The sequence below is a fragment of the Camelus bactrianus genome, chromosome 13 (genome assembly GCF_048773025.1).
Source record: "Camelus bactrianus isolate YW-2024 breed Bactrian camel chromosome 13, ASM4877302v1, whole genome shotgun sequence".
Lineage (NCBI taxonomy): Eukaryota > Metazoa > Chordata > Mammalia > Artiodactyla > Camelidae > Camelus > Camelus bactrianus.
Genome location: NC_133551.1, coordinates 50,211,984 through 50,239,100, shown reverse-complemented (window position 1 = coordinate 50,239,100; position 27,117 = coordinate 50,211,984). Strand labels below are relative to the sequence as shown.

Genomic DNA, 27,117 nt, shown 5'->3' with positions numbered 1-27,117 from the left:
GATGTGTTATCGGTGTAAGGATAGACAAATGAATCAATGGAGCAAAACAGAGAGTCCAGAAATAGACAGACAGACAGGCACACACACACCCAGAGTCCTCTGATTTATAATAAAGGTACCCCTGTGATTCTGGGGTGGGATGGGGACCATGGTCTCTTCAATAAAACTGTGGTGAGTCATATAGATATCCATATGGAAGAAAATGAGACTCGACCCCTACACTTCACACCAGATACAAAAATTAATGTGAAAGCTAAAACATCAAACTTTTAGACGAAAACAGAAGGGAGTATCTTCAAAACTCTGGGGTAAGTAAAGATTTATTAAACAGGACACACAAAGCATTAATTAGAAAAGCCTGACATATACAACTTCATTAATACAAAAATTTCTCTTCACCAACAGACAACATTAAGAAAGTGAAAAATCCAGGAAGTGGAAAAGGATATGTAAAACATATTATGTCAGAAAAGTCATACACAGAATATATTAAAAACTCCTAAAAAATCTATAATAAAAAGCCTGGCAATTTAATTTAAAAAATGGATCAGACTTGAAGAGCCATGTCACAAAAATGAATATAGAAACAGCCAATAGGATATGAAAAGTTGAATATTAATGAGTTATCAGAAAAATGCAAATTAAAAATAGAGACATTAAATTTCTAACCAAATTGCTAAAATTAAAAGGAATGATACCAATTAATATTGGTGAGGAAAACAAAGCAACTAGATCTTTTATATGTTGTGAGAAAGTAAATCACTTTGAAAGACTGCTAAGCTTTCCACCACCCAATAATTCCATGCTTCTGTATACACCCAAGAGAAATGAGTGGTATGATCACCAAAAGACATTTAATAGAATGTTCATAGTAGTATTTTTCATAAGACTCCCTGGGGGGCACTGCAGGCATTATCTAATACATCTTGACGATATACCTACTCTATGACTCAGCAATTCCAATCTAGGATATAAACTCCAGAGAAATTCTTGAAAGTGTACACTAAGATATGTATAAACAACGTTCATAGCAGTGTTACTTATAATGACTGAAAACTTGAAATGACCCCAACGTCTGTTTTTAGTAAATGGATTTAAAAATGTTGTATGGTTAGTAGTTTTCAGAATATAGTCTGGGAACCTCTGGGGGGTTCCTGAAATTCTTTTGAGGGTCTGTAAGGTGAAAACTATTTTCATGATACTAAAACATCATTTGCCTTTTTCATTCTCATTCTCTCACAGTAGAGTTTTCTGGAAGCTACAAGTGTGATACCATCACTCTGACAGCTAATGGAATGTGTGCTTGTATATTCTTATGTTTAAAAAAGTTCTAAGTTTTAATTTTTATTACAGTAGTATGGATAACCCACATAAATTAAAACTCTTTTGGGTTAAGGATATAAAAGTTTCCTGATACCAAAAGGTTTCAGAACCACTGATCTATAATTATAATCACTTCGTTGCCCTTCTTTTTCCAACACACTTGCCTAGGAAAAAACCCCAATCCAATTCTCTACCTATTTGTCATCTAAGCCTAAGTAACTGAACACGCCAACTGTTCAAACTGATTACTATAAACCCTAAGACTGCCCCATATGTCTCCAGTAACAAACGTGGAGTCTGAACTGAGCAGGGAGGCAAGAATTTTACTTTGGAATTCCTGCCATCACATGGTAAGGTGCTGGGTTCTTAGTTGGTACCCAGCACTTGTTTGGAGAATAAAAAAGGAGACAGATTTAAGAGAAGAACTGAACAGGGCTTTATTTGGCTAAGAGTCAGAAAACAGTTTTTCTTCTTTTTTCCCTTAAGGCTAGATGTAAAAATCCATGATGCCAACTGGCAAAGAGGTTGCTCTCTCTGGCCTGAAAGATACAGACAGAAGAAACTAGCCAATTATATTGAACAGTTCTGAAAAACCAGGACATGTTGTTCATGTATGAGTAGCTAGCACTGAGATTAAGCTTCATGCTAATTTAAAATCTTCTTAATAATGGATTTCTTAAGCTACCCAGAGGGATCTTAGGGTTTGGAAGTTTTTCCCATTAGGAACTCCTGTCTTGTCACATTCTAACTTAATTATTCTAGCTGAAAAAAAAAACTGAAGTGAAGTCAGGGGACCAGGAATCTAATTCTACTTCTGTCCCTTATGGTGTGACATTGAATTTATCATTTAAACACAATTCTTTTCTTATTTTTCCACATGCAAATAATTAAATAATTTAACGTCTGTCCTACTTCAGAGAAAGATGAAAGATCAGGATATTCCCCAACACATTCTGATGCTAAGGTTGACAGAATAACACCCTTAGTCAATAATACTTTGACAAAATTCTTGTACATTTGTGGTTTTATGTGGACTTCATAACAATCCTGTGAAGGCTAACATTATCCTCTCCTTTGACAAATGAGGAAAGCAAGCCTCAGAGAAGTCAGAGTGACAGAGCCAGGTGTGGTTTTAGTCTTCGGAGTCTTCACTGCACACATTCTGTCATGTAGACTAGGAGGAAGAACGCAATCTCTCTTCCTTCAGCAGCCCAGGACGTGACAATTCAAACTACGTTAACTAATTTGACCTCATCACTAAATTTCAACTAAACTTTTCAAGGTTTGTCAATTATCTAATATGAAAAAAACCCAAGGCAATTCCTGTCCTAGAGGAGCACAATCTTGAAGTGATTAGGAAGAGATCTTGACACAATTAATCACAGTTCAGTAGGTACAGACTGAGATAGGGAAGATGAACCTGGAAAACACTGGTCAGAAAGTAATGATGGGCCATGTCAAAAGGGCACATTAGCCAACTTCAAGGGGCTTTCTCTGGTTACATCTGGGACATTTTGAGCATCAAAACAAATAATGATAATATGAAATTATTACTGAATAAAATAGAATCAACTGAATGAATAAACTGAAAAATAGAGGAGAAGTAAAACTCTTGCTCATAGTAGAATCCCAACTAATAAACATAGAAGAAATGAGGGGATTAGAAAACAGCCACTGGATTCAAACAACACTCATCAATGGAAGCTAAAACTATTAGGTAAAATTTTGAGGAGAAATAGGATATTTATAATTTCAAAGTATTTATCCACAAAACTATCAACTAATTACAAAATGAATGAAGTAAAGAAACTTGGTAGATACTGCTTGAATCAAGTAATCAAAGTTACTATCTGCAGTAATGGGACAAATGATATCATGTATCTCCAATCTGCTTTGTAAAAAGCAGATTAAAGAGACATGACAATTTAGTGCAATTTAGTACAATTTAGTGCAACAATTTAGTGCATGATCCAGACAATTTAGTGCATGATCCAGAATTTTCTTTTCCTGAGAGGACATTATTGAGACAATTGATAAAATATAAATAAGGTTTATTGATCACTGGTTACTGAACTACTGGTACTGTATTGATATTAAATTTCTGGTTAACTGTCTAATAACTGTAAAAGGTCTATAGATTAGTTCTTAATACTATAGCAATATTAATTTTCTGATTTTAACAATAGCACTATGTCTATAGAAGAGCATGCCTTTGTTTCGGGAAAACATACACTAACTGAAGTATTTAACAGTAAGGGGACATTATGTATGCAAGTCATTGTCAAATGGATCAGAAAAATATGTATTATGTATTGAGGGAGACTATTAATGCAAATGTGATAAAATCCTAATATTTGGAGAATCTTGGTGAAGAGTATAGGGAAATTCTTTGTACTACTATTGCGATTTTTCTGTAAAGCTGAAATTACATCAGAATAAAAAGTTCTAAAAAAGATTCGTGAGTGCGGTGCCAAAATGTATGCACCCATAGGGTTATAAGAACCTGGAGGAGGGAGTGACTAACTCTGCAAGGGAAGGGAGCAAGGGAGACAGGCAAAAGAGACTTGTCAGGCAAGATTTCAAAGTGATATTTTAACTAATCTTTGAAGAATGAATGGTCCTTGCATTAGGAAAGGGCAAGGGTGGAGGGTGAGCAGGGTACTTCAGGCAGAGGAAACAGTCTATAGAAAGGCATGGAACTGTAAAAAGGCATGGTTAAATGAGGACCTGTGGGTAGATCTGTGTGGCTTAAGTCCATAAAGAGGAGACACTGGAGCCAACTTGAGAAGAGTCCATGTAACATTTAATGAACTTTCCAGCTTTAATACACAAAGATTCTCTGTCAAGAGACAAAGGTGGGTAACAGGGCTCTACACATGGAAGAGGTACTGATGAAGTTCACTCTAAAGGCAGAAGCACGTCTAAAGTTAGAGTAGTAGCACATAAAGATGTGTATAACTGGTCTCCCCTCCATGATAAACCTTTGCCATAATAATGATCAGTAATATCACTAAAAGGCAGATAGAAACTGTTAAGACCAAGAATGGAGAAAGGAAGTAGTTGACAATTTACTATAAGAAATATATATTACTATCTTTATTTAACTGATGAGGCAACTGAAACTTGAGTAACTTGGCAAAGATCACATAAGAGAGTCTAGTAAAAGACTGGCATGATTCAAAAACCAGACTTAGTGAAAAGTTCGTGGGATTTAGAATCAGAATGACGTGGTTTCCATCTTGAGTCTGCCATCTGCAAGTAGTGTGATTTTGTTCAAGTCATTTAACATTTCTGAGTCTCCTCTGTAAACTGGATGTAATCTCATTTCTAGTGACTATCTCCACAAACGCTGAAAATGCTTTTGACAAAATTTAACACTCAAGAAAATTAATAATAGTTGGCTACCTTCTTACCAAGATAAAATACATGTACCTAAATCCTAAAGCCAACATCTTAATGGAGAAACACAGGAGGTATTCCCACTAAGGTAAGGAATAGGGCAAGGATGTGTACTATCTTCTCTAATATTTAACACTGTCCTGGAAGTATTATCCAACGCATTTAGATACAACAATTAGGAACCCAAGAAACTGGAAAACAAGAAGTAAAACACTGTATCTGCAGATGACATTGAAAAGTTTATCTAATACAGTAAGCACTAGACACATGCAGCTGTTGAGCACTTGGAATGAGACTAGTTCAAACTGAGGTATATAAGTGTAAAATATACACTGGATTTTGAAGATTGAGAAAAAAGAATGTAAAATATTTCATTAATACGCAAGAAATATGCAAAATATTTACGAGAAAATTAGAAAACACTCCTGAGAGACAAAAAAGTGGACTTGAACAACAAAAGACATCCTTGTTCTTGTATGTCTTAGCAACATCTAGTTGTTAGTTTTTGCTAAATTAATTTACAAATTTAATGAAATCTCAGTAAAAATACCAAGAAGATTTTTTTTTTCTGGAGCAAGACAAGTTGATATTAAAGTTCATATGAAAAAAACATGAGAATAGCTAAGAAACAATGAAAAGAAAGAACTACAAGAAGGGACTAGCCTTAGCAGATATTAAAACAAAGCTACAATTCTACAAAGTTTCTATAATTAAAATTGTGGTACTGGTGCACAGACAAGCAGTCTGAACTATACATATAAATACAGTATACGATAAAGGTGGTATATCTCAAATCACTGGGGCAAAGATGGGCATTTTAACAAATGATGAAGGAACAATGAATGGCCATTTGGAAAAAGATAAAATTGGATCCATTTCTTACACCATACACAAGAATAAACTCCAAATGCACCAGAGCTCTAACTATAAAAAATGAAACTATACAAGTTCTAGAGGAAAATATGCATAAATTTCTATTTAAAAATGTTAAATTTAACTGTAAAATAAAGTTAAAACTTGTGCATGACAGAAAAAAAAACATAAGCAAAGTACAAATTGGGAGAAAACATCTATAATATATATCACAATAAAGGAGTCAATATACTTAATAGACAAAGGATTATTTCCAACTGAGAGGAAAAAAGACCAAAAATCCTACAGGTAAGTGAGCAAAAGAAATGAACACATGATTCACAAAAAAAGATAAAATGGCCCCTGTGCATGTGAAAAGATGCTACACTTCACTCTAAAGAGAAGTACAAATTAAAACTATATGAGAAACCATTTCTCAGCCATCAGAGTGGCAAAAAACAGTCTAAAGCTTGATAATATACTCTGCTGTGAAGGCCACAGGAAAAGAGGTACTCCTACATTGCTGGTGGGAATGAAAAAGGGTATCATTTCTATGGAAGGGAATTTGGCAATATCTAACAAAACTGTTTTTGCCTCTACCCTTGGACCTAACGATATCACCTCTTTAAAAGTTTACTCTGAAGATATGCCTCCAAAATATGAAAACACATCGTGTACAAGTTTATTAATTGCAGCAGTTTGTAATGATGAAATACTGGAAACTATCTGATGCCCTAACAAAGGAGACTGGCTGAGTAAACTATGGTGGATGTACACAATGGAGAACTCTGCAGTTTAGAGTGAAGGTGAGGTTCATGTACTCACGGTGGAGTGAGCCCAGGGTGTACCGTTAAGCTAAAAAAGCAAGCAAAGTGCAAAAGAGAATTGCGGGTGTGCTCCCTTTCATATAAGGAAAGAAGGGTAGGAAAATACCCTGTATCTGCTTACTTTATAAAACATTGGACGGATAAACCAGAAAACAACGAAAGTGATTAAATACTTACAAAGGGTAGCGGTGGTGAAGCGAACAGGGTGGAAGGAAAGGAAGGGGAGGACGATGCTTTCAGTAAATTTTTTGTAGTTTTGAGTCTTGGAAGCAAGTTAATTTGTGTATTTCAAAGAATAAAATTAAATTAACAAAGATTGGGAAAAAAACTAAACCTAAAACTGAATGTAACAGAAATAAATGAATCCAACTGTATTTTAAATAAATAACACAATCACACTGAAGAGAAAAAGAAAGCAAGTGACTTCTGAACACGTTATTTAACTAGGGAGGAAAATGTAAATAAATTTTGAACCCTTCTTAGTAGGTTTTTTCCTTCATAGTGGTATGTTGGTAGTAATTCATAAACTATTTTATGAGTATTACAGGACTGATGCTGGTAGGAGCCAAGGTTCTTACTGTAGAAAAAGGGAAATTCAAAATATTTAAATGTTAAATGTCATGTTGGGAATGTACCAGAACAGTTGTTGCACAGATTCTCTTTGTCCACACTCCTGCTCCTTAGATCAGTGGTTCTTAAACTTTAGCCTGCGTCAATCAGAATCGCCTGCAGGCCTCGTTAAAACACAGACTGCTGGGTCCTAGCCTCTGAGTTTCTGGTTCGGTAGACCGGGGATTTTCTTTTCTAATGAGGTCCCAGGTGATGCCAACGCTGCTGGTCTGGGGACCACACTCAGAACACAATCCCACGTGACCTCCTCTAGCCTCATGTCTTTAAATTCTATCTATAATGAACTTCCACATTTATACTATTAGCTTAGGAATTTCCTGACCCTTGTTTTAATAAAATTTCCCACCTGAAAATCCAAGCATAATATGTCTACAACTGAACTCCTCATTCTCCCATCTCCTGCCTTCAAACTTGTTCCTTTAAGTCTTCTTTAGCTCATTCCATCCTCTAAAATGACTCAGGCTAAAAATCCTGGCATCGTCTTTGACTCTTACCTTTTTCTTTTATTCCATCCTGTAACTTCAAAATACATCCAGAATCAGACCATTTTTCATCATCCTGTTTCCTACTTCCTTGGTCTAAATCACCATCATCTTTAACCTGGGTTACTGCAGTAGCCTCCTAAATGGTTGTCCCTGCCCTCCTAGTCTAATTTCAACATAGCTAACAGAGTGAGCCTTTTAAAGTATGCCTCATATATCATTCCTGTTCTCGAAACCTCCAACATCTTATACAGAGTTAAAGCCAAGTCCTTATTCAGACCTACTGAACCCTATAAAAGTCTGATTCCTCATTACTCCTCTCACCTAATTTCCTACCACTCTCCCTTGATTACTTACTCTAATAATACTGTCCTTCTTGCTGTGTATACTAAACTAGTGATTCTCAACCTTTTTGGTCTCAGGACTATTTTACACTCTTAAAATTTACTGAGGATCATAAAAAGCATTTGTTATGTGGGTTGTATCTATCAATATTTATCCTATAGAAATTTAAAAAAATTTAATTTTAAATTAATAAATAAGATGTTAATACAACACATTTTTATGAAAATTACTATATTTTCCAAAGGAAAAAAATTAATGAGAAAAATGGTACTATTTCATATTTTTACAAAGCTCTTTAATATCTGCCCTAACATAAGACAGTTGGATTATCTGCTTCTGCATTTAATTGCTGCTATATGTCATTTTAGTTGAAGTATATGAAGTATACGAAGAAAATCTGGATTCACGGAGATATGAAGTTGGAAAAGGGGGGAGTACTTAAAAAACTAACAGGTAACTGTGAATATTCTCCTCTGATACTACACTAAAACTCAACAAGTTTCCTAAATGTCAGTTAAAACATGGAATCCGAAGCCATACCAATGAACTTTTCTGTTAATGTTAAAATCCATTGGTCAGTCTCACACTTTGAATGGATCTCTTATCCACACATGATTTTGTTAACATTATGCACTGGTCACTTGGAAAATATTGTTTCACTGAGTTATGCAGATTTTCCAATGCTGGTACATTTCATTATGCAATATCAAAAATTCAGAATAGTTAATATCATCATAATCCCAACAGGAAAGTCTGTATAAGTACCAACAAGCTGCTGAGATCATAGTGGCATACGCAAGTTTCCTAAAATTCTGGTTTTCATTTAAAAGCTTGAATTTTATGATTGGCTGCAAATGCTTTTAGTTGTTTTCCTTGAAAAGACAGTCCTACTTAATTCATTTTTTTTTTCACTTAATTCCTTTTGTTTTGTTTTGTTTTTTTGGAACTGATTTATTTCACTTAGCATGTCTTCAAGGTTCATCCATGTTGTATCATGTATCAGAATTTCCTTCCTTCTTATGGTTGAATAACATTCCACTGTATGGATATATCATATTTGTTTATCCCTTCATCTGGTGATCAATACTTGGATTAAGTCCATCTTTTGGCTATTTTGAATAGTACTTCTATGAACATGAATGTACAAATATCTGTTAGAGTCCCTGCTTTCAGGTTTTTTGGAGCATATACCCAAAAGTGGAATTGCTATATCATATGGTAATTGTTTTTTAATTTTTTGAGAAACCACCATACTGTTTTCCATGGGGGCTGCACCATTTTACATTCCTACCAGGAGTGCACAAGGGTTCCAATTTCTCCACATCCTCACTAACATTTGCTATTATCTATTATTTTGACAACAGCTAACCTAATGGGTATGAAGTGGTAGCTCATTATGAGAAACTAAATTTCTGTTGTTTAAGCCATCAACTCTGTGGTATTCTGCAATGGCAGTTCTAGTAGACTAACATATGCTGATTGTTTTTTTTTTAATGTTGAACCCCTTGCATTCCTTAGACAAATCTCAGATGTTCATGGTTTACAGTCCTAATATACTGCTGGATTTGGTTTGCTAGTAATTTGTTGATGATTTTTACATTTATATTTATGATGGATATTGATCTATAGTTTTCTTTGCTTGCAATGTCTTTGTTGGCTTTGATAGGGGAATGTTGGTTTCAAAAATTAAATTAAAAAAAAAAGAAGAAATTAGGAAGTATTCCCTCCATTTATGTATTTTGGAAGAGTTTGAATAGAATTGGTGTTAATTCCTTACATGTTTGGTAGAATTCATCAGTGAGGCAATCTGGGCTTTTCCTTGTTGGGAGGTTTTTGACACTGATTTAATCTCTCTTGTTGATTAAATCTCTTAGATTTTCTATTCCTTTTTTTTTTTCCTACCTCTGAGGCCTTTGAAGCTTTATTTTCTCATGAAGTGTGGGAGGTTATTGTTGGATATACACTTGTATTGTTTTTAACATTTTTTTTATTGAGTTATCACTTAATTCATTTCTGAGAAAATGTCTGCCATATACCAAATCTAAATATTTGTTTGTCATTTTTTCAAGTGAAAATGGTACTCCATTAAAAAAGTGGCTGACAGCTCAATTACACAAGTGCTTTTTCTCGAGGCAACTGTAGTACTTCAGAATGCAGCAGAATTGTTTTATTCATATGTTCCATTTTCTGGAATGGAATATTGAATACTGAATATTGAAAAGACTGAAATTTGACAAAATTAATCAAATTTATCAAATTTCAACCTTTCTACTTGGCATTTGATATAAATTAGTTTTGCTGCTTCATCAAGGATACTCTTAGGTGAACCTGGCTTCTTTTTACCCCCGGCAGCATGTGCCAGTGAAAGACACTACTATTACTACAATTTTGATGTTATTGCCTTGATTTGTGCCAAGGGGCCAGCAGTTTTACTCACCAATGTTTTTGTACCACCAATGCAAGTATTAACCCAGGGGAAAAGGCAAATAGAGTCAATATTCTTATGAAAATAGTTTTGACCTCAGTTCCTGTGGAAGTGTCTTGAGGATGTGATCCAAGGACCAGTTTGAGAATTGCTGCACTGAACACTATTGCTTTTGTGCACTTAAACCTGCAGCTCCCTTTGCCAGAGAAAGAATTTCTTTTTCCCAGATATCCAAATGGTACCATGGTCCCTTTCAGCGGGGCTTTCTCTGATCACTCTGCATAAAATAATACCGCCCCTTAACCCCTGCCTCCCATACCCGAACTCCTGGCACTTTCCATTCCCCTCTTTCTCTTTACTCTACTTAATCTTTCCACAGAGAAATGATCACTGTTTACTTGCTTATTTTCTGTCTCCGCCACCTAGCATATAAATTCCTAAGGTCAATGCTGTTATCTCTACCTCCTAGAACTGTCCTTTACATGTGGTAGATGCTCAATAAATCTTAATTGAGGGAATGAATGTAACCCATAATCTAGTATTTGATTCTAGAATTTAGTTTGCTTAGGTTGCTTTTTCAGTGGTTCATGTCTTAATTTCCTGGCAGAATATAAACTCCACACAGTCCCCAAAGTTTCTGGCACAGGCCTTGGACATACTGTATGCATTCCCTTCCTGAGGGAATACTCGCAGTCCTACAGTCAACTCTGAGTAAAGCCTATTTCCAAAAGACAGCACACATGTGGAATTGTAGAAAACTGACAAAAATTTTTTTGTACTTCTTTCTGGTTTGCAACAATTTTTATTATAGGATACTGTAACTGGTATATAAAAATGATCTCTTAGCTCCCTGTCTCTGTATTTCCTATCCAAAAACATGCTGGAAGGGGGAAAAAAGCCATTTTGATGCTGTTTTCTGGTTGGTTTAGAGCAGAAGGTTCTTGGTTGAACATGCAAAGGTGTATTTTTAAAATGAGCAGATTTGGCTCTATGCAGCCAAGATCCTTAGAAATATTCAATTTCTTTGACTTAGTCTTCTATTTCTGAGAACCTAACTTAAAGATGTATTTCTCAGCATTGAAAAATGCTTAAATATATTTATCACAGCATTATTGTAAAAAATTTGGACTATCAAAATGGAGAATTAGGCAAACAATTGTGTATCCATTCAACCAAATTATGCAATCACTAAAAATGATGACCATAAAGGACTTTGGAACAGCACAGAACAAGGCAGATGATAAAATGTTAGAAGGAAAACAATATAAAATTTAACATACAGTATAATTAAACTGTATTTCAAAGAAATATTTGTAAAGAATAAAAATCAGAATAAAATATACAATTTGCTAACAATGGCAAAAGAGGAAGAAGGTGGGAAATTCAGATGAACAGACTAGGTCTAAAAACAATAGCAATTATATGAACAGACGACAGTAACCTCTTATGTCTGTTCCAATTACTAACTGGATAATTTGCCCAAAACAGAATCTTAGGTTATTAAGACCTGGAAGGGAGCTTACACATCATCTGGTTTACTCTTCTTTTTTTAAATAGATGGACAAACTCAAGATTATAGAGAAAAAAAATACTTGCTTAAGATCCTCCAGGAAGTTAATGGCTCAGCTGGAGTAGGAAGCATGGACATTTGACACTGAGGAAGTTACTTTGTTACTCTGCATTGTGGTTTCTTCATTTGTAAAATAGAGAACAGTACTTACTTAATGTGTTATTGTCAATATTACATAAAATAACATGACGGGACCACTATGGTGCTGGCCACATAGTGGCCCACAAACATTAGAGCCTTTTCCCTTCCACTGCTATGTGGGAGGTAGAAGAGCAGAGTAGACTGAGAAGGGTTAGAAAGAGACAGGAAAAGAGGAAAGCAGCCAAGGGTACCTATGGCAGAACAGTGCTTGTGACCCTGTTGGTAGTGAGACCCTGAATCACTGTTCTAGCAGAAGATACAGCCAATGGGAATTCTGTCCTAAGATTAAGTGGGCCCACTTGGGTCTCTGAACAGTGCAAATAGGCCAGCATACTGCCTCCCCCACCCCATCTTTTTTTTGCTCATCCTTCTTGCGCTAATAATTAGTATGAAACCACTCTGATGCTTTCCATTTTTCAGGAGGTAATTTGGACAGTATTAGGAACTAGTTGCTATAGGCAGCACACATTAGCAGTAATTTCTAGCCTTTTTAACCTAGTTTGAAGAAATACCATTTCTTCACATGCTAGTTTTTAATCACTCTGGGAACCTTCAGTTCTGCTCCAACATTGGCAATGTGCAATATGTCTAAGTATACAAGAGGGAAGTATACATTACTTAAAATAATGGTTATCCAGTATTTATTTCAGTGTCCTTGAAATAAAAGGTACATCTTGAAATCAAGTTAGCCTGTCAGAATCAGGCTTAGAGTACTGTGCCTTTAAGGTCAGGAGAAACTATTTCTTTCATCACAAAGTCACCTGGAATGCCCTTTTCTATTAAATATCTAGTTGGGTAACAATTCTAGGCATCCTTCAGCAAGCGACACAAATTCCAAGAAGCCTTCCCCAATCTTTTTGCCTATCCAATTTGTGTAGTATTATTTTGAATTTTATTTATTTCTGGGTAACTCTTAAATATTTCATTCTATATTTGACAACAATTTTATAAGCACCTATATTTGTAATACAAAAAAATAAACTTTTATATACTACCCATGAAAAATTTACCTTACTTATCATCATACAAACATATCTGTTAGCTAACGCAAATAAAACGCGATGAAGTGACTTACTCTTACTGGGCCGCTATTTCCTTATTTATAAAATAACAGTGTTAGACTTGAAAATGAGTCACATGTCTTGAGAGCTTAGCATGTACTAGCTGTTGTTCTAATACATGAACTCATTTAACGTCTTACAACAACCATATGAGTAGGAGTTATTATTGTCTCCAATTTATAGATGAAGAAACTAAGGCTAAGAGTGGTAAGTCAAAGCCACACAGCTATCAAATTTCTAAAAAAGCCCTTCCCTTTTGAAACTTCTATGAGAATTCAATGGTTCTCAAAAATACCCAATCTAAACAGGATTCAGAAGAAAGTCAAATCAGCAACTGTTTCTACCTTATATTCTATTTATCTGTATCTCATTTTCCCTGATAAAATTATACTCCCTGATGTACCTAGCATACTGGCAAACACACATTAGAAACTCAGTATTTTTTAATGAATTTACTGAATTCTCAATTTTTAGCATCACATTTACACTGAAAACCAGGTGTAGGCCAACAGATGTTCCTGGGAAAGACAAGATTTAAAAAATTCAATCACTCCTGAGTGTTAATGTGGGAAGTAAAATCAACACTTTTTTTGTATTACTTTTTATGGGGTTGGGGTTAGCTCCTCACAAGTTAGTTAAGATGAGAATATTATTTTATTTGATATATGTTAACATAATTCTGAAAACAAAAACACACACAAACAAATATGAGAAAAAAGAAAAAGTGGTGATACACTGCCACTAGTAACCAGAGAGGCACCATAAGCTCCTATTCAAATAGACTTCCAGGTGGTATAAAGCAGACAGCCAGACTACCAGTAGCTATACCAGGAGTGGGAAAAAAGGACAGAGAAACTTGCATGTACTCAAAATATCCTTGGGGACACGGGGTCCTGCCCAGTGCCCCTGGATGGCTTTTCCAATCCCTTTTATGTCCACTAAAGTTAAATTTCCTAGGAGTATCTCAATTGGTACAGCTGATTACACAACTATATATACAGGTGGTTGCACTCAATTATGAATGATTTCCCTTGTGAGAACTATATTTCATCTTCTACGGCTGAACAGCTGTTAGTGACTAGCCTAGGAAACTGACATCTCTTGTCCAGATGTATAGTAACTAGTTATTGGTGCTTTGAAGGGTCTATTTCCCACTCCTGATCTTTCTCATTCTACTCCCAACACACATTTCAAACTCATCAAACCCCTCAGCTGCTGGGGTGAAAAAAGGCGCTGGAGTTTCTGGTAGATTTCACTATGCATCTCCACAATCACTGATGGAAACCCCTCACATGCAAACCACACTTTGCAATTCTCACAGTACCTTAACATTCATTAACTCACTCAATCTTATTCACAATTATCTCAGACTTACTTACCTAATGGTTATCGCTAAACCTCCTTTGAGGCTTAGAGAAATGAAGTGAGGTATAATAGAAAGAAAAAGATTTTGAAGTCAGAAACCGTTAAGTTCAAATCCTTGCAAATCACTTAACTTCTCTGAGCTATGGGTTACCATGAGGTTTAACTGAGATGAAATTTGAGGATGTGGATGTGATGAGCACTGTGACTCATACAACCTAGGGACTCAACAACTTTTAGTTCTTATTCCTTCCAGGAAATTTTCTGAGCCTCAGTTTCTTCATATGTAAAACAAAGTTAAATACTATAAACCCCACAGTGGGTTTGTGAAATCTACTGAGATAATGTATCAAAGTATCTGCTGTATTGGGACCCTGTATGGGCTTGGTAAATGTTAACCTCCTTTTTAATTAAAATGGTCCTCATTAAATATCCTTCTAAACAATATTATAAAAGGTAATTAGTTTTAATACAGTACTAAATAGCAGATACACAAAAGGTTAAATATTTTGTGACATACATTCCTTTCCATGAAAAGTTCCAAATAATACTGGCTCTCCACTGTACTCAGATTACTGACCATATGCACATTAGTAAATTCGGCTCTAAGGCTGCTTCCCCGTTTTTACAGAGCAGATACTATATGATCCCTATTGATCTGAATGAAGAAAAGTTATCACAGGGAAAGAAGAGGAACCCTACCTGATGAAAAGTTTTACTGAGGGAAATACCACAACTTGGGTAATGTGATAAAAGAGAATTGTAAAAGCACTTTACAAACTTTGTGAATTGCATCGTTACCCCTCAGTACAAAAAAGATTTACCAGAAAAACCCCTTACCTAACATGGCTACTATGTCCTGAAGTTTTGGTTCACCTTGTGCTGAGATGAGATAAGGAGTAACATTAAACATCTACAATGACCATTTGAGAACATAAAATTAAAAAAAAAATGCAATCCCTTATCTTCAACAGGTCAGGCTGCAGTATAGTTCCCTTCTAAAGGAGGCAAGAGTGCCATTCCATTCTGCACTAGCTAGACCATTCCCGACATGTGGAGTTCACTCTAGGATCAACACTGTAAAGCGAGATGGGTCAAGAAGAGAGTCCAAGCTGATGAGGACCTTAGAAACTATCCAATCTCAGAAATATCTCAAGAAAAAAGACCTGGAGGAACAAGGGTATCAAGAGCTCTCTGAAAAGGTTTCTGGTGAAACAAGAAACAAAATTAGAGCCAATGGATAGATACTGGGGAAAAGCAGATTTCAGTTCAAAGTAAGAAAAGAACACTTTTAGCCATTAGAGCTATCACAAATGGAAGGAAGGTGCTCCTGTGGGAGGTTACAATCTCCCTGTCTCCGGGAGAATTCAAGTAAGTGCTAGGTGAGAATTACAAGGAGAGTCCTGAATTAGGTGGGAGGTTGAATTTGATGATTTCTGAGGTTTCCTCGAACCTTGAGACTCTAGGATCCTATGACTTCTTACCTTCCTGACATCTCATATTTACTATTAAGGCAACTAACTGAATCAACCAAAGTAACTTCGAGATGGGAGAGAATGTGGTAAAGAGTGATCTTAAGTCTTTATATACTAGGAAGATGTTATAAGATCTTATTGGTGGATACAAGTTTTCCAAAATTCTAACTTTCAGTTGAAAGTTTAAATTTATCATTTACAGCAAATACTTACAGGTTGTCTTTCTTGAAGTTTCACTTAATTTTGGAGAAAGTGTCTGCCAAAATTCCAAGTTAGTTGTTCTTTTAAGATGATGTTCTATGAAAAAAGTGGCTACGTCAGTTTGCAACTCAATCACGCAAGTGCCTCACCTTGTCCAAAGACAACCATTACATATGGTTATTTTAAGGACAGAGAAACTGAATTCACAGAGGTTAAAAGACTTGCCAAAGGACACACAGCTAAAGCTAGGATTTGAATCTAAAGTTCATGCTTTTCTCATTATGTTACCTTGAAACCAATAAACAAGTGCATATCCCCAGATAAAGGAAGGAAGATAAAGAACTAAACATGACTTGTTATAATAATTAAGGGCATCAGGGTACTGCTGACTTCTAGGTTTCTCCAATAATCCTTAGTTAGGAATCTTAGCTGCCCAAGAGTTCATTATCAGATCTTTCGTCTCCACAGCAACAACACAGCATACAGCATATGGGATTGGAAACTGGTCCATAAAATGTAAGTCCAGCTTTGTGTGTGTGTGTGTGTGTGTGTGTGTGTGTGTGTGTGTGTGTGTGTGTGTGTGTGTGTGTGTGTGTGTGTGTGTGTGTGTGTGTGTGTGTGTACATGACAAAGAACATGAGTAATGGAAAAGAAACAAGAACCGGGGGAAACTCATTTAGTTTATCAGTTTCCTGGACTGGGATCTTGTTTTCATTCACAGCAGTGTATCATTGGCCTTGGCATAGTAATTTAGAGGATGTGTTCTTTATTAGCTTTGCTCAACTTGGCTGGGTTCAGCTATGTGCTGCCAGCTGGGTTGATGCCAAGGCTGAAACTCCACTGCTCTAAATTCCAGTTGATGTAATACAGCATGGATTACCTCCTGCTCCTATCTAGCTGAGTTAACACCTTCCGTTCCCCATATCTAGCTCCTTCTTTCCCTCCTGACTCATATTCCCACAGCATGAAAAAGGACCTCTGCAACTATAAAGACATTTCACGTTTTTCTGGGGACTTTCCAGGCTGATAAATCTGGAGAGAGTGGGAAAAACAGAAAGATAATAAGATCATGCATGATAGGACTCCAGCCAACTTCAAAAGTCTCACATTACTGAAACTCAAAGGAGTGAGTGACCTTAGTTAGCTGTCTGGGGCAATAAGAAAGAGGATTCAGGAGCAATTCCAGCAAGCTGAGGTCTATGTATTCTCAAAAGATGATCTGCTAATGTGCTGGTCAAGTCTAGGCCACTTGGAGAGGTGGTAAAAAGCACACTGTAATGAAGCACCTGCTAGTCAGTCACACAGTCAGATGAACACATTCCAGCCTTTCTTAGCATCAGACAATCTATTTGAAAAGCTTACAGTCAAACGCCTGCCTTCCTGCCATATCACCCTCATAATCTTCTGTTTTTCTTTGCTCTGTTTAAGTTTGCCAAGTTTCCCTCACCTTCTTGATACACATGAATGTTTATGTTTTGTTTCCTAGTAAGTCATCACTGAGATTCAGAAATTCTCACTTATAATGGTAATATTTCCTCAAAAATCATCTAGGGAATTAAGGGGAAAATGTAATACATAGAGTTTATATTAATGGTTTCCAAGATGACTTTCTTAAGACTCCCTATACTTATTTAAAATATGGGATTTTGCAAGTTGATTCATATCCTGGCACACAGTAGGTCTTAATAAAAGTTTGCCAAAGAAAACTACACGGATCTAAGTATTCTCAAGAAAACAGGAGGTGTGGTCAAATATATGAGCTGCCTAAGTCACATCTAACTATTTCCAGGAGTTTGAGAGATGCCAGTTGTTTCATTATATGTGCCAGAAAATTGCTACCATTCTCAGGCATCTGTGGTTGGTGAAGGCAAGAGAAAGAACTGAGCAGAGCCAAGGGCCAGCTTAAGGAAGCTGGAAGAGAGGCATGGAACAGGTTTTTTCTGTCCTTTAAGCAGCTATAATTAGAATCAGTGAGAGAACCCAGATCCCCTGCTTCGTAACCTAGTGCCACTCATTTCATTTCCCCATATTCCTACTTCTATTTATGTACCATCAGCATACAATCAAGAGAAAACCAATTCTGGGAGTACTAGCTCAATACACAAACCTCATCTCATAAATGTATGTATTTTTCCTGGCCAGAATATGAGCACTTAAGTGCCACTGTGTGCAGTTCTCTTTTTTTGGAGTGTCTAGACATGTAAATTCAGATATAATTAACAGAGAGGGGGCATCTACTCTGTGCTACTTGGTTCTATGCATTTGCACACCCATTCTCTTCTCATTTCACTCACTCAGTCAACCTGGGAAGTACATACTTCTCTTTAACCTCCACTGAGCCCAGCACTGCTAATGTGAAGCTGCTCTATAACTGTTGGGTAGGTGGCTGAATGAAGGCCAGAGTTTTCAGATGTGATTAGGGTACAAGGTCAAAGCTGGAATAATGACAGAGATTGTGTGTGTGTGTGTGTGTGTGTGTGTGTGTGTGTGTGTGTGTGTGTTTAGGGAGGGAGGAAATGGTATATTAAGTTAAGGCAAAGTCTGGAACTAGTATGTCTGAGAGAGTAAAAGGGAAAACAGGCAAAGACCCAAGTGGCTATCCTCATTAAGGGCACCAAAGAATTGGTTTCATTTACAACAAAGATGCCCACACCTTTTCTGACATGGCTAGTGAACACCCGTTCTCAGGAGACAAAAGGGGTACACTGGCTGCCAGAAGTTTCCTGTAGAGGGGACATTCTCCTGCTTGTTGTGACTTCATAGAAAAAGAAGCTGGAAGGGCAGGGGGTAGTCCAGGTGCAGAGGTGCACCTGTGTTTGGTGACAGAGAGGTGGGTGAATATGGGTTCAAAGATGTGCCTTTCTGGAGATGAGGGCCCTTTACCACTCTTATTTTTGGCCACAAGGTTTCCAAAATTTAAAAACCAGAACATTAGTTTAAATGGCTGAAGAAAATCAGTCCATTAGATGACCTACATGCTGAGATCTATAGGCTGGCCTTAGTAGTGTAATGTTTGCCTCTACCTAGTTTTTCCCTGTATAGTTTAGGATTACAATTTAACCAGCCTGCTTTCTGACCCAGAATCCCAAAGTGATTACAGTATAGTTTCCTATATAGTTTTACAACAGAGAGAGACCATACATCCATAAAGTACGGGAAACACTTATAAATGTTTCACAGACAAAAAGGAAGAGATACTCTGAAAGTTTTGTTTTTAAGTATCAAATTCTTACTCTCCAGTCAGATTCTGAAGTTTTCTCTTCATATGATGCCACAGGTAGAAAGGGTAACTGAAAGGGTAAAGGAGGCCTGGCTAACCATTTACCCCAACAGGTGTGCTCAAGGGCAGTGCATCCACTGGGCCCCCATATTTGTGTCAGCATAGAGAGCAGCCAGACAGTTTACACTACATGAAGTCACAAGAGTCTGATGTATAATCCAGAATAACAATGTATTAATTTATAATAAAAATATAAATATGAAGTAGCTTGGATCTCATTACATAGGAAGCTAAGCTATAATGTGAAACTAGCTTGCCCACCTGAAATCAGAGCAAGGGAGAGGGGAGTTAAGTGAATTACTATGATGATTAAAGGCCTAATTAATTAGAATTATAGTCATGCCAAGTGGACTGAACTCTTTATTTGGTTTTTTGAATTTAAAAAGTAAAACTTGATTCTGTTTTAGTTTTAAGTCACACACACACAAAATGATGGGCTTAATAAAAAGCTTCTGCCTTTGTAACCAGTACCCTGGATTAGCTGCAAGCTTGGTATCTGCTGCCCTTCAGAGGTGGCTTGGCCCCAGGAGTTTAGGACTTAAAAAGGATAATACAGGCTTAGCAAAGGAGAAATAGCTAGCATGCAGGAGTCCCCTTAAAGAGGCAGAGCCCTATGTGGGTGGAGGGCAAGGCCAAGTGGTAGGTGAGCTGATGGATCTGGAATCAAGTAGAAGACAGTCACAGGAGTCACCTGTAACCTAGCCTCAAGGTCAAGAACCTGTACAGTATACAGGGGTGGAAAGACACATAAGGATCACCTAGTTCAACCTCTCACATTAGGAATGACTTGATCAAAAGCATAAAATCAGTCTGTGGCCCAGCTGGGACTAGCCTTCAGTTCAATTCTCTGATATTACATTGCACTGCTTCTTTCCTATTTCATATCAGGATCTGGAAGCCGAAATCCAGGATCTCCAATGAAGCTTTAAAGAAGAAAGAGCCCAAAGGAAAATAGGGAGGGTCTAGGGGAGACATGTGAGGGCAATATGACTCAAAGTGGTGGCCCTGAGAGCTGGCCCCACTAAAAGATCTCCATGGCCTCTAGATTCAGACAGCAACAGAACCAAGTCACTTAATCCTTTGAACTTGGCTTTTCTCATAAATAAAACATATCTGAAAATAATTATACCTAGTTCAGAGTTACCAGGCAGATAAAATGAAATAGCACGTGTAAAAGAACATCAAATGAATATTGGTACTTTTTCCTGCTTACTGTGAGCAAGAAGCAACTGTATATTACTTGAATTTTTTGACATTTGCATGCTAATGCCCAGAAAATAGGAAAGAAGGAGGAGAGAGTACGATTTGAAAGAGAACAGGCTTACACACAGAGAACATCTTGTTTTGTGAAATGAATTGAGTAATCACATTTTTTCCACATGGTATCACTTGCTTCTTAGCCTGGACACTGAGACGGCCCAAGTTCTGCTATTACTGAATACATTATATACTCTACCAGGGTACGAAGTGGGGGAGGAGGAAGTTGTTGGAGGGAACATGTGGCTGCTGGCACGATGAACAAAGGACCTGGTCTGGAAATGCCAACTGGAAGAACTTTCTACCTTCTGAGCCTGGTCCTTCTGGTCATCTGTTAAAAATCTAAGATCTCCAGAGACACACTGAAGAGGGGGGAAAGAGCCAGCAAACACCCCTGGAAGCATCAACCACATGGTGCATCATATTTCTTATCAGCATGGTGTGCAGTCAGAAAAAATGTATGTCCAGCTATTTCTGGACACAAAGACTCTCAGCTCCTCTGGCTTTTGAGAACTGCCTAATTGCTCCAGGAGGTATATCAGTCAAAATAATGGGGTTCTCTAGGCAAGAAAATAATAAAATCAACCCACTAACTGAATATAGCTTGGAGTACCAAGGCTCACCTTGTTTCAGTCTCAAGTAAACAAAAATGACTCCACTATCACTTCCAAGGCACTTCTCTTGCTACTTCCACAAAAATATTATCTCACAGAGTCTGCAGAGGGAGAGATTTCTCACACTAACCTCAGGGCATTTGTTTCTTGAAGCATATAGAGGAGTAGCACTTTCCTGAGGCAAGAAGTCTGTCCCTCCTCTCCCCCACAACAGCCCCATCTCAAGTTCACTCCACTCAGTGCCACCAGCCTAATCCAAGCAACCCTCATTTCTTCCTTGTTCACAGTCACCATTCTCATAAAGCACAACCCATTCTCCATAAAGCAGCCCAACTGATGTTTCAAATACAGCTTTACTGACATAAAATTCACATACCATAAAATTCACCTTTTTAAGGGTACAATTCAGTTTTTAGTAGACTTAGAGGTGTGCAAACACCATCTCTGACTTTAGAACATATTCATCATCCCCAAAAGAAAACTCGTACCAATTAGCAGTGACTTCCCATTTCCCCTACCCACCCCGCCCAAGCCCCTAGAAACCACTAATCTACTACGTTATAGTGTGAATCAGTACCTCATTCTTCTTTATTGCCAAGTATTTCATACGGATAACAACATGTTTTATTTATCTATTCATCAGATGAACATTTGGGCTATTTCAACTTTTTGGCTATTATGAATAATGCTGCCATGAATATTCATGACACAGTTTAGTGTGGACATGTGTTTTCCATTCTCTTGGGTATAAATCCACAAGTGGAATTGCTGGCTATGTTTAACATTTTCAGTGACTTCCACACTGTTTCCAAAGTGGCTGCAGCATTTCACAATCTCACCAGCAGTGTGTGAGATTTCCAATTCCTCTACGTTCTCGTCAAAACTTGTTATTATCTGTCTTTTGATTATATCCATACCCATGGATGTAAAGTGGTATCTCACTGTGGCTTTGATTTGCATTTCTCTAATGACTAATAATGCTGAGCATCTTTTCAAGTGCTTATTGGCCTTGTGTATAGTTTCTTTGGAGAAGTGTCCATTCATACCCTTTGCCCATCTGTTAAACATGGTTATTTTTCTTTTTTATTGCTGAGTCATAAGTGTTCTTTTGTATTCTTGGATATAAATGCAAGTGATTTTTAAAAGTAAATCAGATTCTGTTACTTCCCTACATAGTACCCTCTAATGATTCCCTATGTTTAGAATAAAACCTAAATTCTCACTCTGGTTTACAAGGTCCTACGCAATTTTGCCACTTTCCACCTCACACAGTGCACTGCAGTCAGAGGAGTATTCTTTCTGCCCCTGAAACATAATAAGTTCATTTATGTCTCAGTACCACTGTGTGCGTGTCCCATTTGCCTGCTTGGAATTCTCTTTTCTTGGGTGGCTTCTTGTCATCAAATTCAAATATCACCTTTTCAGACAATTTTTCCCCAAAAGAAATTTTATCTAAAGAAGCTCCCCCTCCACAAAGAGGAACAAGGAAACCTTTGGGGATGATGGGTATGTTCATTACCTTGATTATGGTGATGGTTTCATAGATGTACACACATGTCAAAACTTTTCTAGTGGTATACTTTAAATATGTACCATTTATTTCACTTCAATTATATTCAATAAAGCTTAAACAAATAACTCCCTTCACAATCACAACTTCACTGTCACTATCTTATATTTTATTTTCTTAGGAGAAACTGTCTATCTGAAATTATCTTGTTTATTTCTTGATTTAAATGTTTACCAATTATCTCATCCCTCTAGAACAGAAGTGCCATGAGGGCAGCTGATGAGTACTTTTCATCTTTGTAACTGCCCTATCCTCAGCTTGGCTCACAATTAAGTACTCAATAAGTATTTGACTAATTGAATGCATGAATGTGACCGAGGTTTAGAAAAGAAACCCACAGGCAATAGGAAGGGTGACTTTCTACTCCCTCAGATTCACCAGCACTTTTAGGCTTGAGGGAATGAGATTCTTATTATTTATTTTCTTTATTAAGAGCTATCTCAAACTTTATCCTGGATGACCTCCAATATCATCATCATTAGAAACAGCACAGACTGTTCAATTACTCTGCAGCACTATTCCAGTACTTTATATAGGCTCTCCCACTAGTAGTGGTGATTTTAATAAAAATAGTCTAATAAATAATAGTATGGCATATTGTAATATATTAAATGTAATTATAATAAAGATATTTTATAATAACTATAATAATACCAGCAGTAATACAATAATAAAAACATTTGTTTACCATTTGGTATTTGCCAGATATCCATAAGCATTTTACCCATGTAATCTCATTTATTCCTCACAATAACTTTATGAAGTAGGTATTCTTTTACAGATGAGGAATTTTGAGATTCAGAGAGGTGAACTAACTGCCCAAAGCCACACAGCTGGTAAAAGGTAGAGCTGGACCTCAAACCTAACTTCAAAGCTGATGCTTCTTCTGTTTTGTTACATTGCTTGTTAAGTATTTTTATACAATACAATGTTATTCCAGCTCATCTATAAGGCTCCTAAGACCTGAGGAAGATGTGCAGCACCTTAAGAATGATGCTACTCAAAAACTCTGAAACAGGCTAGGAATAAAACAAAGAAAGATGAGAAGCCAGTTGCCTGAGAATAAACCAGGATATTCAGAGCAAGGAATTTTTACTTTATCCCAAACTCCATGTCTAGCTTCATGTGACATTTAATTCTTACTGCTTCTGATTACTCTCGCATAGACCTTGGTTTTTACCTAAGTTGCTGGCCCTTGCTCCGCCTTTGCCTACAAGTGAGGTTTATTGGTAAAGGTATGCTGACCATGAAAGACCTCGTAGTCTCCCTTACCAACTTGGGTCTCAACTTCAAGAGCTCACAGATGGACCTTTACCTTTAGTGCCAGGCGGCTGCAGGTTGTCTCCAGTCAAGGAACACCAGCCCACAGGGAAGATGTCCCGGGAGTCGAAACGGCACCAGTAGTCAAAGGCCCCTCGCCACCCATCAAAAGTGACAAGCACCTCTGAGCCCCGCACCTCCCCAATAGTGGCTGGGCAAATGAAATGAGGGTTCTTCCTGTCCACAGCTTCTAGCTTCATTCCCATTTTGAAGAAGTTGTGGGAAGGCGATGGTGGTTCCTAGATGAGAAACATAAATACACAGACCTAGACGCAAAGAGAGAGGCTATGTATGCCAAAAGACTGCTACCTAATTTGGATGATTAAAAAGTGACTGCTATAGAAGATTTATAATATAGCTTTAATCTTCCTTTTAAATAAATTTCAAAGTATACCAAAGTATTACACTTTGTTAATTCTAATACTTTGACAACTTTGCTTCAGATCTTTTTTTTTAAAGAAAAAAAATATAACAGATAAGGTTGAATCCCCCTTTGTTTCCTTCCTCATGCATGTTTATATACTTTACTACATATGTATATACCATTTGCATGCTTTTAAATTTATATAAATATGATTATACTGAACATATCATTTTACAGTTTGCCTTTTTTGTTCAACATTATGTTTTGAAACATATCCATGTTGATAAATTTAGCTCCAGTTTATTTTAACTGCTAATACATATAAACTCCATTATAAGTATATATCATAATTTATTCATTCTCTTTTGACAGACATTAAAGTTGTTTTGAATTGTTTACTATTTCAAAAGAGTGTGAATAGCCATTCTTGCACTTGTTCCTCTGCAAACATGTAGGAGGATTTCTTTAGGGTGTATACCTAGGAGTAGAATTGCTGGGTTATAGGATAGATATATACACTTTCCACTTTATTAAATATCTGTAAATTGCCCTCCAAAGCAGCTGTAACACGGTATACTCTCTCCAGTAGTGTAGATAGTTCTTGGGTACTGGTCTGCAATGCAGTTGCATAGATAAAGTTTCCAAAAAAGTGCTTTACACTCTCCCTGGTCTTACTGTCTGATCCTGTACCAATAACCTAGTCTTATTAAACGGATATATGGCAGAAAAAGTTCCCTTGTTTTGTTACTCTTCAATACTGTTTTGGCTATTCTTTCTCCTTGATCTTTCTTATGAATTTTAGAATCAGCTTTTCAAGTTCCACAGAAAAACCCTATTTGTATTTTGACTGAAATCCCAATGGATTTATAATTCGGGAAAAAATAACCTTTGTATGTATGATATTGAGCCTTTCTATCCATGAATATGATAGTATTTTCCACTTGTTAAGTATTCTTTAATGTAGATTTCTTCTATATAAATTTTAAAATTTCCCCTACAAATATTTTATGCTTTTTACTAACATTTTCCTATGCATATTATAACTGAATTGTTATCTTAAAGAGTATCTTTAAAATTTGTATTTTCAAATCACTTGTTGCTGTTAAATAGGAATGCAACTGATTTAATACTGAGTAGCTTATGCTGATTGATAAACCAATTTTTCTGTCTGCTTGATTTATCAGTTATTGAGCAATGTGTATTAAAATATCCTCTAGTGGTTGTAGATTTTCCAATTTTTCCATGTAATTCTGTCAAATTTTACTTTATCTACTTTGTGGCTATGTTTTTTAGGAGCATGTATATTTATAACTTTTATTTTCTTGGTGAACTACACTTTCTTATCATTAGATAGTGACCTCTTTAACACTTTTTAGCATCAAAGTATTCTTTGTCTAATTTCAGTATAGTCAACTCCAGCTTTATTTTGATAAAGGTTTGCCTGGTATATATTTTATATTTTACTTCTGACATCTTTGTGTCATTTTTAGCAGTATCTCTTGTAAGTAGCATATAGATAGATTTAGAAACAATCTAATCTATGTCTGACTAAACTGATAAGTTTAAGCTAATTTCTTGGGATAACTGATGTATTTAAACGTATTACAATGATCATATTGCCTACATTTCTATTTAACTTGATTTTTCAAGTTGTACTTTTAACTTCTTTTTTCTCCTTAACAACCAACTGAATTTTCTTCCTTTTCCCCTCTTCTGATGTTAACCATTATATAGTCTGTTAGTTGAGTCCCTTAAGATCATAGCCGTATAGTTAACATAATTAAGTCTAAAACTCATCTTTCTCTCCAATCCTAAACAATACCAGAGCCTTAGAATATTTAAACTACTCCTGAGTTAATAGGTATTTGATAATTTAGTTCCACATTATTATGCTGCCAAATGATCACTTTTGTTATCATAACTGATTTATAGTTATAAGCAATGATGGATTAGTTTTATTCACATGTTAACCAATCTTTCTTCAGCACTACTTTTTGAATCTCATTCTTACTTTCTATGTTCGTTATCGTCTTCCTGAAATATACTCTTCAATTGTTCTTTCAACAGATATATTAGTATCTGCTGTATTTGTTTGAAAATGTCTTGACTTTACATCCATTTTGAAATAACAGTATAACTAGATATAAAATTCTAGGTAGAGAACTATTTTTTCTTAGTACTTTGAAGGTATTATTCTATTATCTTTTGGCTTGTACTGCTGCAAGAAATGTGCTGTCAATTTATCCTTTCCCACCCTCCTTACACCAGAAACTGACCCAACATTATAAACTGACTATATTTCAATTAAAAAAAAAAAAAAGAAATGTGTTGTTAGTGTAACTGTAATCCTTTAGAAGATTCAGCCTGCATGGATGTGGAAGCTGTGGATATGGATGGCTGACTCTACTATGCCATTTTATATACGGGAGTTGAGCACGTGTGGATTTTGGTATCCAGGGGGCCCTGGAACCAGTCCGCCACAGGTACTGAGGATAACCGTATTACATGGTTACTTGCTCAGATCTCTTTTTTTGACTTTAGTTATACCATGATGTTTTAAGCATATATTTGTCTTTATTACACTGTGGAAAATTCTGTCATTATCTTTTCAAATATTGA

General features: G+C 36.4%; 1 protein-coding gene across 15 annotated transcripts in view; it reads right to left on the bottom strand.

The window, feature by feature from the left end:
* The window catches only part of SCMH1 (Scm polycomb group protein homolog 1), a 145,091-nt gene that overhangs the window by 42,469 nt on the left and 75,505 nt on the right, over positions 1 to 27,117 (bottom strand). For 11 of the 15 annotated variants that reach the window (XM_074376715.1, XM_074376704.1, XM_074376707.1 and 8 more), the window contains 2 exons: positions 24,130 to 24,373; positions 16,106 to 16,189 (listed from right to left, as the gene is read on the bottom strand). In XM_074376715.1, coding sequence (XP_074232816.1) covers positions 16,106 to 16,189; positions 24,130 to 24,373 — 328 coding nt within the window. The remainder of the gene's footprint in view (positions 1 to 16,105; positions 16,190 to 24,129; positions 24,374 to 27,117) is intronic. The other 4 variants (XM_074376714.1, XM_074376712.1, XM_074376710.1 and 1 more) reach the window with 1 other exon arrangement.